Source organism: Scophthalmus maximus, chromosome 22, assembly GCF_022379125.1.
Source record: "Scophthalmus maximus strain ysfricsl-2021 chromosome 22, ASM2237912v1, whole genome shotgun sequence".
Taxonomy (NCBI): Eukaryota; Metazoa; Chordata; class Actinopteri; order Pleuronectiformes; family Scophthalmidae; genus Scophthalmus; species Scophthalmus maximus.
This window is the reverse complement of record NC_061536.1, coordinates 11,638,750-11,651,957: the sequence shown is the minus strand read 5'-3', so window position 1 is coordinate 11,651,957 and position 13,208 is coordinate 11,638,750. Positions and strand designations below refer to the sequence as shown.

General features: G+C 44.9%; 1 protein-coding gene across 1 annotated transcript in view; it reads left to right on the top strand.

Annotated features, from left to right (window-relative positions):
• The first annotated feature begins 1,384 nt into the window (after window positions 1-1,384).
• LOC118292442 (dolichyl-diphosphooligosaccharide--protein glycosyltransferase subunit STT3B-like) overlaps window positions 1,385-13,208 on the top strand; it is a 63,697-nt gene continuing 51,873 nt past the window's right edge. The window contains exon 1 of the mRNA XM_035621382.2: window positions 1,385-1,972. Coding sequence (XP_035477275.2) covers window positions 1,434-1,972 — 539 coding nt within the window. The 5' untranslated portion in view covers window positions 1,385-1,433. The remainder of the gene's footprint in view (window positions 1,973-13,208) is intronic.

The following is a 13,208-nucleotide window of genomic DNA, read 5'->3' as shown; positions in this document are numbered from 1 at the left end:
GCCCCGATCCACAGCTGTGCTGAGTTGGCTCAAGCAATTCGGTCCAATTCTTCCACATGCGTATTTCATTTACATTTTTTTTTCTTTTTCTAAACCATGATGTTATGGGTCAACACTGTTGATGAGGATGGGAATTTGGGCCAATGTGTGAGGTTTTTAAAAGCAGCAAATGGGCTGTTCTCATATCAACGTTATAAAAAGTGGATGTAATTAACAACTTGTTTTATATTGTAATAGAAAAAAAAAGTACCCTCAGTTTAAAACCCCAAGGTCTGACAAGTAGTAATTGCCCGAGTCTGCAGCATCTGTTTACACACCGAAATTGGTATTGAATTCAAATGTATCAAGTCATAATTTGACTTTACAACAATATCTGCGCAAGACATTAAACGACATTACTGTTTGTTTCGAAACAGGCTCCTCTGATTGCACAAAGCTCCAGGGGTCCCCTCGGTGTGAGATGAAGCACCGTGTAGCAGGTATGATTTACATAAAGCAGCATTTTACGCGACAAATTGAGAGGGAGACAGTGACTTCAGGACAAAATTAGTTTTGTATCTATGATACGGTGCAGAAGAACTGGACTATTTTTCTTCCACCTTTGGGACTGAATCACATCTCAGATAAATCAATAATGCTCCCTGCCTCTGTCTCATGGTAATAGGGAAAAAGTGCGAGCACAATATGAATATATGCAATCGATAAAAACAAACAAAACTTGAGTATATTTATTTGAAATGTGTAAAAAAGAAAAAGAAAAAAGTCTTATTCTAAGAATGGCTTTCAAGGCTTTGGGGAGTTGTGAAAAGTACATCCTGAGTTTAAGCGAATGATAAATGCTGTGGTCTTGTTTTTGCTGGGGGACATAATAATGATGAAACACATCAATCTTTATTACCAGCCTGTCCAGAACATCCAAGGGCAACAGAAATATTGCACTCAGACAACATCTATCTTCACAGACTATATATCCTGTAGTTTCTAGCTGCAAGGAAACTGTCTTCCTTCTTTCTCACACCATCTCCTCTTTGTTATTTTCAATGAAAAAGTGCAAATTGCTTGTCAACTTTGAGCCGAGTAATAAGGATTTTGATTGCAAGTGAGCAGCAGAATACATTTCATATATATATATATATATATATTTATATATATGTATATAACAGGGGGATGATCCCATTTTTCAATCAGCAACAGTCACAGCCGCAAACGCTGACTTTGTGTCCATTGGTTGAACTTGCGTGTCCGTCGAGTGAGTGCACCGCTCCGATTGGCTCGGCGGCGCAAAACCCCCGCCTTCTCGTACCTGTCGATCTGTGAGAGGCCGCAAGAACCCCAACAAGGCCCCGCCCATCGCGCCATCCCCCGCCCCCCCCCCCCTTTTTTTTTCTTCCACCGGCGTTCAGTCGTGGAGCGGATTGACGGTTTGCGGGCGCATGAGTGTGCGTTTCGGGGATGTGACGGCTGCCGCGCGGTGTAACGACCCTGAATTTAAAACTCACGCACACGGAGAAAGAGAGAGAGAGAGAGAGAGAGAGAGACTCGCACATGTGACCCGGGGACACCGAGGACAGGACAACCGTAGCAGAGCGGGTACAACGGCGCGAGGGAGTTTTTACGCCGGCGCGGGAAAAGCGTGGCACGAGAGCGACGCGCGAGCGAGAGAACAAACCCCCCGAACCGGACAGCGCGCGCGAGAAATGGCGGAGCACCACGCAGCCAGCGACGGCAAGCACAAAGCGTCCGCCGGTGCCGGCGGCTCGGTGCACGGGAGCAGCCGACCCGGCGCCGCGGTTGGAGGAGGAGGAGGAGGAGGAACGGGCAAAGGAGGCCTGTCCGGCGGACTGACACAGCCGGCGGGCTGGCAGTCCCTGCTCTCCTTCAGTATCCTCTTCCTGGCCTGCCTGGCGGGATTCAGCTCCAGACTCTTCGCCGTGATCCGCTTCGAGAGCATCATCCACGAGTTCGACCCATGGTAAGCTAGCTGGCTAACGCGCCGTCGGGTCCGCCTGGTTCCCCGGTAACAACTGCTCGTCGGTGGGGTGGGGGGTGCAATTCGCCCCGGGCGGCGGCGTCTTCTAACCACCCCCCCCCCCCTTTTTTTTCAAATTAAACAACGTATATTAATTTCACTGTATTGTCCTTTTACTCTTTTAGAAGTGTAAAAGTGCTAAAGAGGTCGCTGTTAACGTTCGTTAGCTCCACTTTTTTCCTCACAATGAACAACGACATGCCCCCCCCCCCTTTGATCTCAATGGGACACTCACTTTAAACGTGTGTGTGTGTGTGTGTGTGTGTGTGTGTGTCTTTGTGGTCGTTCAGATTGTAGAAAGAGAGAAATGAGAGTGAGCGACCAGGTGGATCGTTTCTCTTTACCTAGTTTCACTCGCTGAGAAGTCAAAAGGGGGAAACTTTCTTTTCAATGGGAGTTGAGTGGTTGTTGGGTTGATTGATTGGTGCAAGACTTATTGTCGCTGTTACTACAGTGTAACACACTATTGGTGGATTTATACATGGCGAGGAGAGAAATGCATGTTGGAGAAGCGGAGCCGGTGCTCGTCCTATCAGAGGGCTGTCTGTAACCCGGAAGTCCAACTGATCCTGACTGGTGTGTCTGTCATCTCTCACAACGCTGGATTATTCTTCCTCTTTGTGTCAAGTGGGCTCTCGAGTGCTCATCTGGCCGTGGTGCACTGTCACTCCCCTCACTGCTTCCTATTATATATACATACACACACAAACATATATAAATATATATAAAAACCCTGATATTCCACCACACGGCACGACCCCATGCAGTCATTCATATATTCGTCTTCAAGGGCAGTCTGGCAGCAGGGTGACATGCACCGCATCCATTATGGTGATGGCTTGATTGCATTTATAGTCAAAAATGGGCCACGGCTGTTTGGGGTTCTTTTACCGCTTCCGCATGGTTCACGATGATCTTCTTGACCCCGCTCTAAGGCCGCAATTTGCACCAAAGTCCAACCTCAGCAGCACCGAGCACGATGAGCAGCCCCATCATGTGTCACACGCTTGTTAGGAAATTGTGCTCTTTTATTCACAGCCTTCGTATATATATATATATATATATATATATATATATATATATATACACACACACACACACAAAAACACACACACACATGATTATGGTCCTGGGTTCCAAGGTTGATCCATTGCAGTATATCCCACCTGTGGTATTTTTGCTGGACTTCACAATCACATTAGGAGCCAGTTTCCACATAGCTCCTTTTGCAATATCTCCAGAAATGAAAGAATGAAAGGCATTCTTTGATATTCAAGAGTTTAAAAGCCCCTCACAGCTAATATGAGTGGTCTACATCTGCTGGAGCCTGTAAACAAAGCCATGCTGGAACGAAACCTTCTGTCGCCGGCATAAAAATGTGTAACATGGTGAAATTCAGCCACAGCGCACACGCCAGAAATATATCTGCCCGTTGACTTTTCCTACGCCTTGCAATATCCCCCCCCCTTCCCCTGGCCCCCGCCTCCCTATAGTCATCTTTTGACCCCGCGTGTAATCCCCGTCAGCTCGCCGAGAACCGCTTGCCCTACATTTTTGCAATAGTTAACACACTTTGGCATTCTGCGTCAGCCACGGTGCGAGATTAACACACAAACCTGACCCCAGTGAGTGGATACAGTTTTGTTTTTTTGCACGGAATACTCAATGGGACATTATTCAAATGTGTTCTATTCTGTAGAAACTAGATGGGTCTTTATCGCACAATAACCTGTCTCACCTCTTTGACAGCGAGGAAGAGGAATGCGTGTTTTGCAGCGGCGGGCACACAGGCGGCTGATTGGAAGTGGCCATCACTCCCAGACGCGCATGATTAGTGACGTCGTCGTGTGAATGCTCGGATGGTGTTAGCGTTTTTTTCTTCTTCTCCTCCTCTGCACAGCCTCAAATTATCTGCAGGTAACCAATGCATTAAACAAGCTGGCAATTTGAAGAGATTGGATTTACAAGCACCAAGAATAACAAGCCCATTCTGCAATATGCAAACACCACAAGCTGCACTGATCTTGCAGCGAGTCCCTGATATGACATGTCTCTTATCTAGCTGTGCTCATTCTGCTTTCCTAATATTTGCAGGCTTTAGTTAGAATCCAAGTGAGTTTTTTTCTCCCCCCCTCTTTTCATTCATCAACATATTGTAATTTTAAAGTTGTGCCGTGGCAAGAAAAAAAATGCATTTCACTTTCTGTACCCTAACTCCAAATTAATGCTCAGTCCTCTGCAGTGAATGGTTTCTGCCAAGAATATTGATATGACTTCCTGCTAGACTTTTACCTTGTGGAGAGTTTGAAAATACAAATATATATATATATTCCTGTTTTGATGTATTTGTTAAGCTGCTGCTACCGCTGCTCGGCACAAGGGGGACATTTCTGCTCCCTGAGATGGCTTTTATACAAATTCTTTGTCCGGTTTATTGGGTTTGTGGAAGGAAAACTTAATTAGACTGGAAGCTGTATGGTTGGTGAGGGTTCCTTGGAAGCAGTCAAGTTTTTATTTCTTTCTTTCCACCTTGGCTATGTCAGGGAACCATCCAGTCCATTTTGACAGTAGAGAGAGCGGAGCAGAAGCATTTCTGTTAGGCAAATAATGAGCTGTATACTCGGATATTGAAGGACAGACACACACATTCACACTCACTCATACACTCGTACGTTCCCTTCAGCCTGTCAGCATCACGACTGCTGCTACTGGTGCTTTGCCCATTGTCTAGAATCTAAATGGGCGCTTCGCATGTGTCATACTGTTGGCTTTTAGTAGCCAAGTTCACTAAAATGGACATTATGCAGGGTTCGTGTCTGAAAACAGCTGATGTTTGCCTTTCACATATGACGGACTAAGCAGGCGATTGTCCGAGTCAGACGCCTTCACTCACACAGACGAGAACATATCTGTGGCGAAAATGACCAGACTTCAGTGCATGGCACTCTGAAAGAAGCTTTAGATGTTAGTCGACTGGAAAATAACGTCAAAATCTATCAGGAAAACATTGTCTTTATGTCTGCTCCTTCAGCTTATCCTGTCTGCGCGCTCTTTCGCCTGCCTCTCCTCAGGTATTCTGCAGCACAATCTGGGCGCGCCAGATCAGAATTTTCCTTTTGAAAACACAAATCTAAGACAAACAAAGTCTGATTTGACACCTGAAATGTCAACGGTAACACGGGCGTCTTGTGCAATCCTCCACTATCTCAAACAGCACTTTGATACCCGCTCAGACAGGACGCCGCGGTGTTTCCGACCCCTCCGATAACGTGGCTTTTGCTGCAGAACGTCGTTAAGTGCTGTGAAAATGAAATTGCCCTACAAGTGATGTTACCAGCTCAGTTTTTCTTTTTTTTTTTCTTCTTCTTTTTTTTTTTTTTTTTGAAAAGCCAGCAAAATTAGTGGGGGTTGCAGCCTTTGTGTGTTTCCTGTTATCTCTCACACGTGCACATACACACACACCCAGTTTTTTTTCCCTCTCCCGTCTCTTTCACACACAAATACACAACATCGAGCTGAAAGTAGATTAGGTCATCCCAGGAGCAGCTGCTGGCACAGCAACGCGTTAGCACGAGCAGTAGTGTGGGAAAATGGAGAATAAGTCGTGATTGATCCCGGCTTAAACCCCCCCCCCCCTCATAAGTCCAGCAGCGTATGAAATATTCAGCATGGATGGGGTGTCCAGTTACCTGCAGCAGACAAACATTTTCAATGCGCTCAACATCCTCGGCCGTCACAACAGGCAGGTTTCCTTCACCCACACTGGTCATTGTTTAACAGATTGGAGTTACCACGGCAACTCAAATTAGCCATTTCACAGCGTACTTCACTGCCAAAGGCAATGGCTGCGTTGGCTCGGACCCCTTTGTCTCTGCTCCAAGCCTTCATGCACAGAAGTCGCATCGCAACATCTAGCTGGACACCAGAAAACAAACACAATCCCCACCTTCCTTTTCCGCACTCCCTCCCTTTGGCAGAGCTCGTTTCTACCCAGTGTGCAGGTTCCACGTCGAGTCCCCGATGATTGAGTGCCGTTCCCCAGACTAGGCCCTCCCGGAGGACGCAGTGTCGGTAGCGTAGCAGGGGGAGTCTGTGAATCCCGAGGTGTGCTGCATGTGCGAGAGACGCAGAGCGACATATCTGTTACACCTCGGGCACTTGGGGGCATTTGTTGGATGAGCTGCCTCTGACAGGTATAGAAGCATTAGCGCACGTACCAGATTTGTTTTTTTGTTATTGCGTTCTGCAGAAGCCTAAGTTTACAATGCCAGTTATATTAAAGGTGTGGTTATTATTCAAACGGTTTCTGCCATCTTAATGAATTCCCTCCTCCTGTATTCACACGCTATATTTTGAGGTTTTCCTCTTTGTTGTGCAAACATTAGTGCATTCCGCTCTTTGCAAGCTTCTCTAGGATGCTGTCCAGGCCGTAAGAAAGGGCAACATACAGTATAAAGAAACGGAACTGGTCGATTCAGTTTCGCTGAATTGAAGTAGGCAATGCCCTGTTATTTGTTTTGGGGGTCCCAATTTGCCCGTCAGACAGTCTGAAAGTGTTTGGAAAAATTACCACCCAACGAGGGGGTTCTCGTCAGCAGCTTCGAGGCCACTCGAGTCAAAGGCGCCTTTGACGGTAGCCCAGATTTATTAGCATGATGAATTGCCTCTTCGTGTTTGTGTGCAAACCTGCACATTAACAGCATCACAGGATGTTTGTTGCCAGTTTCTCGAGAAGAGGTTTCTCATAGCTCGCTGCTCGCATTACATTCAACACAGCCACGGCTATAATTCATCGCAGATTACACTGAGTCTGTCCTCTGCCCCACCTTTCTTAGAGCTGCAGTCCTGTAGCTGGTGTTGGCAGCCGTTCACTAACGAGTTTTTAAGAATATTGTCCTCTGGACACTCCGCGTTACAACTATTATCTCTTCATATTGAAAGCGAAAGAACGTGATCCTGACTGTCCCGTGACTTCACACACGGCAGCAATGCAACACAAGCAACCGATGATTCTCAAGCCCACTGATAGATTCCGTATAACTCTAATTTACTCTATCTCTTGTATTGGTACCATAGTATCAATATAAAAAATGGATTCTTTGAGTGTAAACGGATATTCAACACCTCCAAAATTATTTGTTATTTGCTTAATATCGGTTTCCAAATTACTTAAACCAATCATTATGGTTGCTAACATTGAAATTGAGCGATTACTGTGATCATTAGTATTTGTCTTTGACAATGTTATGTCAGAGGTCGCATTGATGCTGACGAAGTTTGAGAAATAACAAGTCTTTCTCTCATAAAGGCATTGTCTAAGTCGTTTTTTTCTGGCTATAGATGTTACAAGGTTGAATTCCAAAGTGCCATTTAAAATGTATATTTCATAAAGTGCACATGGTGTTGGCCTTGAAGGGTGTATTTCTGAGCTGGTCTCAGTTGTTTCGTGACGACTTAAAAGGTCTTGACATAACTAAATGGCATCGCCTCACACTGTGTCCGCTACTGGAACTGATGTCTGTAGCAGAACTAAATTCACCCCCCCCCATGTTCTCGTGTACAGAAAATGCTACAGGAAGCTTTGGACAAACATCACTCACACTCACACTCACACTCACACACACACACACACACACACACACACATACACACATCAGTATGTGTCACGCAGAGCGGAGATGTGTGGCTGATGCCGCTTTTTGTCGAGCTGTTTGTTCAGCGTTGTCGCGGGGGGCTTTGATGTGATTGTTGTTCCATGACCACTCAGCCCGCAGAACCCATCCGTCCAGGAGAGAACAGAAGGAGCCACGTGTCTGCTCAACAAACGGCCGGCTGTAATTGACGCAGCTCCTTTTTCCCCCGAGTTTGTTTGTTCTGCACATCAGTAGCACTTTGAATTTTCCCCAGCACCAAGGTGAAACCAACCTCACAATGAACTGAGACATGTTGGACAAGTAATATGAGTTTACAGGGTGTTTTTTTTTAGTTAAGTTGGTTTTTGAAAGAGGCTAAATAGTCAGAATTTGTGTTTCTAGCATATGAGAAAAGGCAAAACAACGAAAGACCCTACAGGTGTGATGATGCATGTGCAGAGCCAAGCCTAAAGTAGGCCGTATCACAAGGGGAAACCAGATGTAGTTGCTTTTATAAAGAGTTACGATAGTCATGTGACTTTGTCTTGGTTGCTACTCGTTTGACAGCTCTAACTTGAATATCAGCTCAGCCTTTCACCATGGGCTCTCCTCCACATTATCTCTGAGGTGGTTGCTTGATGCCCTCTGGATGCGAGGCAGAGGTTGGGTTGGTCGGGGTGGAAGTGGAGCAGAATGATAACGGGTCTGAGAGGATCTGTGCTTAGCACACACGTCCCTGTCCTCTCGCTGACGGGAGTCGGCGTGCAGCTCTGTGGGCGAGCGCACCTGCATACAGAGAGAAGAAGAAAGGAGGAGTGAGAGAAATGGCGGTGGAATGGTAGGAGGCGTAAAAAAGGGAAGGAGAAGAAGTGAATGCCTGCCTCACATTCCGATCTGAGGGAGGCTTTGGTGGTGGAGCCAAGAAGGATTGCATTGTTCCCCCGACTGTTTGCTTGTGTGTGCGTGTACACGTGTAATGTATGTGGGTTATGTTTTAATGCAGAGAGGATATTTACCATTCGTATTTTTACTATTATTATCATCTTGTCAGCCTCTGCCCTGTAGGTTAAAATTGAATTTCTTCTGTAGCTGATAGATTACCTCCAGCAGAGCCAATTTAATAAGATCAGCTACTTAAAGCATCTCTGAAGCATTACTGAACACTTCAAATAGCTCAACTCGGCTTACTCTTGAGCAATTTTCTTCTCTCCTTTACAATTTAATCCCTGCAACATTTTGCAGAAAGTCCTTGGAAATTCCACCCGTTTAAGCATCAGCAGCGAACCCAGGTAGACGGCAAAGAACCGGCTTAATCAAATACATTCCTAAAGCGGAGGTTATAATGAAGGTTAGGCAACCGCCACCGCGGTGTTTACTGTTGTCTACTCAGTGAGCTGGTTTTTGTGTTATAGGAAGTCACCAGAGAAAGTTGAACATTGAGATTTTCCTGCTTATTTGTGTGTCGTTGTGCCCATTGGCTGGATCTCTGCTCCGATGATTGGCTGCCTGTCAGTTTGGCTTCTCTTGAATGCGCCGTGTGATGTTGTAATTTAGATTCTGCTCCATCGTCATTGGTGGTATTTCATTGTGTCATGGTGAGATCTCCGTAAGCACATTTCTCGTACGCTACGCATATGAAGCTGTTATTTTGTCTTTGGGTTGTCGTAAAAGAAGTTGTTGCAACCGAACGCATCTCTCTCAGTCTTATCACTATGCAGATAAACTAAATCCATTACTAAAGCTAATCTCAGAGCTGATTACTGCCGTTTCCTAGTAAGGTTCATGTGGCTCCGTTTCCCCCACAACGTCCTCGCTAGCAAGAATATTTTTACATACTCTGGAGGAAGTGTCATCTTCTTGGTTTTATGTGTGTGTGTGTGTGTGTGTGCGTTATCTGGTGATTAAATGAGTTTGTTCTTCGGTGCTTTGGGTTTTCTGCTACACCAACAGAGAATTGCAAGGAATTAAAACTTCTCTGCCGTTGCCCTTGACCGAGGCTCTGACCTCACAACTTAAGCCGGTCCCCGGGGGCCACACTGTGGCTTCTCATAGCTCTTACGAAATAAGGGGGTATCCAAATGCAGAAGAGGATTTAATGGGAATCATGCAAATAAGCCTCAGTCTTTTTTTAAGTGGTGCAGATTGTCAAAATCAGTGAATATTTTTTATTAGTGATTAATCTGTTTATTTTGTCAATTGTTGGATCTATGAAATGACGGAAAATGGTTAAATGTCATCACGAGATTGATCTAATGTGCGCCGTATTCAGATTTCAAATAAATTCGGATTCGGATATTATTTAGTCAGACCAAACGGTCCAAAATCTAAATATATTCAGTTTACTGTTATGAAATGCTAAGAAATTTCATTCATATCTCCTAAGTCGGAAAGTTATTAAAAGTATTCTTCATCTGTAACTAGGGGATGCTGTTCAGCACACTAAACTGGATGCTCTTCTATGACTGATTTGTCTACGTTTATAGAAATGTATGGAGGAAAAATGGGATGAATTTTATTTCTAGCATCGTGTTTTTTGTTTGTCACAATTCTTTTTCCATATTGAGAATAATATACAGATAATTTCCTCAGAGTCCTGATTATCACACCTTCCATTTTGGCAGAACCCTGTCTCACGTTCTCCAAATGCAGGTGTGTCCATTGTTCAAACTGTTTTTGTGTATATGTTCATTCTCATCAGCCCATTGAAAAGGGGATGGCTTCATTCTCACAGCCTAACCACTGGCAAGCCCACCCGGTGTGAAATTACGGAGCATTATGGTCTGCAACCACGGCTTTGTTTCAGGTCGCCAGGATGGATGACGGCCAAGGAAAGGACACGAGTGCCCGGGGCTTGCTTTCTGTTGTTTGCGGGGCACAGATGAATGGAGGAGTAGTTGAAGGGCGGAGTGGGCGGAAGCGGAGGATGAGGAATGACAGATGGACGAACGGAGTGGTGTCAAGCAGGACAAAATGACAGCTGGAATAGGTTGTCATGCTGCGAGTGGCACAAAAAGACAGTGCTGTCGGGAGGCTGTCACATCATCGTGGTTATCGAGTAGAGCAGCTGGCAGGTAGTCTGTGCAAGCCACACCAGCTATTAAACCTGGTGGAGCTTGGACCACGGGAAAAGGCTGATGTGAGACCACACTGAAAATACAGAAATGCGGAATGCAAATATGTAGTCATGCCTTTGCGCTCTAGCAGCTTGCGGCCAATTTTAAGGCACGTATGGCTTCTCGAAAGTGAGAACCAATGTGAGACAAATTTGACATTTGAGGAAGTCTGAATGGAAGTTGAAGTTTGACATCCTCTCTCTTTGTTGCGTGCGTCTTCTCCGCTGACCTCTAAAACCGATGACGGTTCTGGATCTCTGACAAAGGCAGAGGTGACAGTTCTGCTGAAAAGAGGGGAAAATGAGATTTAAAATTAATCATCTGCAACAAATTAATCAAGAGAGTCAAAAGCCCCTAAAAATGTTTTATAGAAGTTAAATACCCAGCGTGAGAGGTTTTAACCCCCGCAAGGATCGAGCCATAGGTCTTTGTTTGTTCTAGCTATTCGCGTCACTGATGCCAGAACTGGCTGAACATTTTTTAGGGGGATATTGTGGTCAACTACAAAGTCTGTGTTGTTTTTTTAAACCATATTTTACAGGTTTAACATTGGATTTTTCTTATTTACTCATGTAGACAGGCAACAAAGCGGTCACAGGGACTCTGCGGTAGCTTTTTTTCCTTTTTTTTCCACCGTAAAACTCAGTGTCATTATCCAAGCACCGCTCTTCCGCTATCATCTCCGTGCCAGTCAAAGTGACAGAAGGCACAATGTGTAATGTCAGTGCTCGCTGAGAACAGGTCTCCCTCATGGCAAACCGTGGGCATTGTTGGCTTGCGGCTCACCTGCTGCTATAAAAAGTCAAAGGAGTGCTTTGAGAATAGCATGAGTCATTCTGGCTCCAGGCAAACCCACAGCAGGCATCGGCGCAAATTGCGGCCATTAGATAAACAGTTTGTTTCGGCCCTAAGACATTTCCGATTTTAAAACGCAACCCTTTCAAATTCAAGTGAAAGATAATAAGCTCATTACAGATGGCCTTTTTTTAACCCTATTTTACAGATAAATATAGTAACGTAATATAAATGCTCTTATAAAATAAAAAAAAGGGGAGGGGCATCTTGATCAGAGTCGGGTGTAGTTTACAGAGGCAAAAAAAAGATGTCTAGTTCCTTCTCTTCCCAGATACATGACCAGTATAAGCTATCTGCAGATAAAATCTATATCAACGTTCAGCTGTCAATTGGTAAAAATAAATGTAATTTTTGTAAGGCCAATAATGACTGCTTCAGCTAGTTTTTCACCAGTGCCACTATTATGTCGATTGTCTACCAGCAGACTGTGATTGTGGATGTCGTTCAACCAACATCAAAGTAGTGATATATCATTATTAGATTAAGGTATTGGAATTTGTCTTTAAATCCTGTATGGGGCGGGATCATTTGTGTTTACGAGTAACGTGAGTAAATGAAACGAAGAAAGAAACACTTCAGTATTGTTGCACCATGCGAGCTTGCATATCCACGCCTAGTGTTCTTGTTTGTGTGAAAAGTGCACACTTTATAAGCTCATGACAGATGCCCCCCCCCCCCCCCCCCACCACCACCACACACACTCCCTCATGTCTGCTGTGGCCCGATCTGCATTTTCCAACCACAGGGCGGACTGACTGACTGACACACTTGATTTCGAGGCTCAGTCGTACCCTGGAAACTCGCTGTCATCCTCAGAAGCTCCCGGCCTCATTGTCCACATTTCTGTCAAGACGTTTTTTGCTAGATGGGGGAATAAAATAAACAAATGATTCTTGGACTTTGTAGTGAGCAGAGTCGGCTAACGCATGGGCGTCATGGTGATGCCAACACATCCTTCACACAAAACGAGGTGAAGAGGCAGTTTTTTGTTGGCTGTATATTTCCTGACACTGTTTTGTTCTGTGGATTCCCTGGATGTCTTCATGCGTTCGTCACCAGGCATGGTTTTACATTTTGAGCCGTATGGAGATGACCTGCACAAATAACAATGCGGCCATGCAGAATTTGGACTTTTGAGCACAAGAAGGATTATTAAATATTTTCGTCCCTGGTGTTCGGTTTTGCAATTCTAATGCCCCATCAGTCAAGCACATATTTGAGTGACTTACTGTTTGGAGCAACGTTCCAAAGATTTATTGAGTGATATAAGACCTCCATAGAAACGGTATCAAGATGAGATGTTCTGCTGCGTCTGAAATCTGAAAGAGGCTTGTCGGGGTTTGGCTGACTACCACGGTTCTAGGCCACCGCTGCCAAGTCCTTGTAAAAATTTTAATGATAAAATAATCATACGGTCTCAAGGCTGCACTTCTCGATCCCTTTTTGAATTCTTGCTTGTTTTGTTACATGTGTTCTCTCTTTGAGGGACTCACCATGAAAAGGTCTTTGTGAATGTCCAGCTTGGTCAAGCTCGCTTCATATGATTTAGGGAACTCTTTTTCAGTGCATAACTTGCTA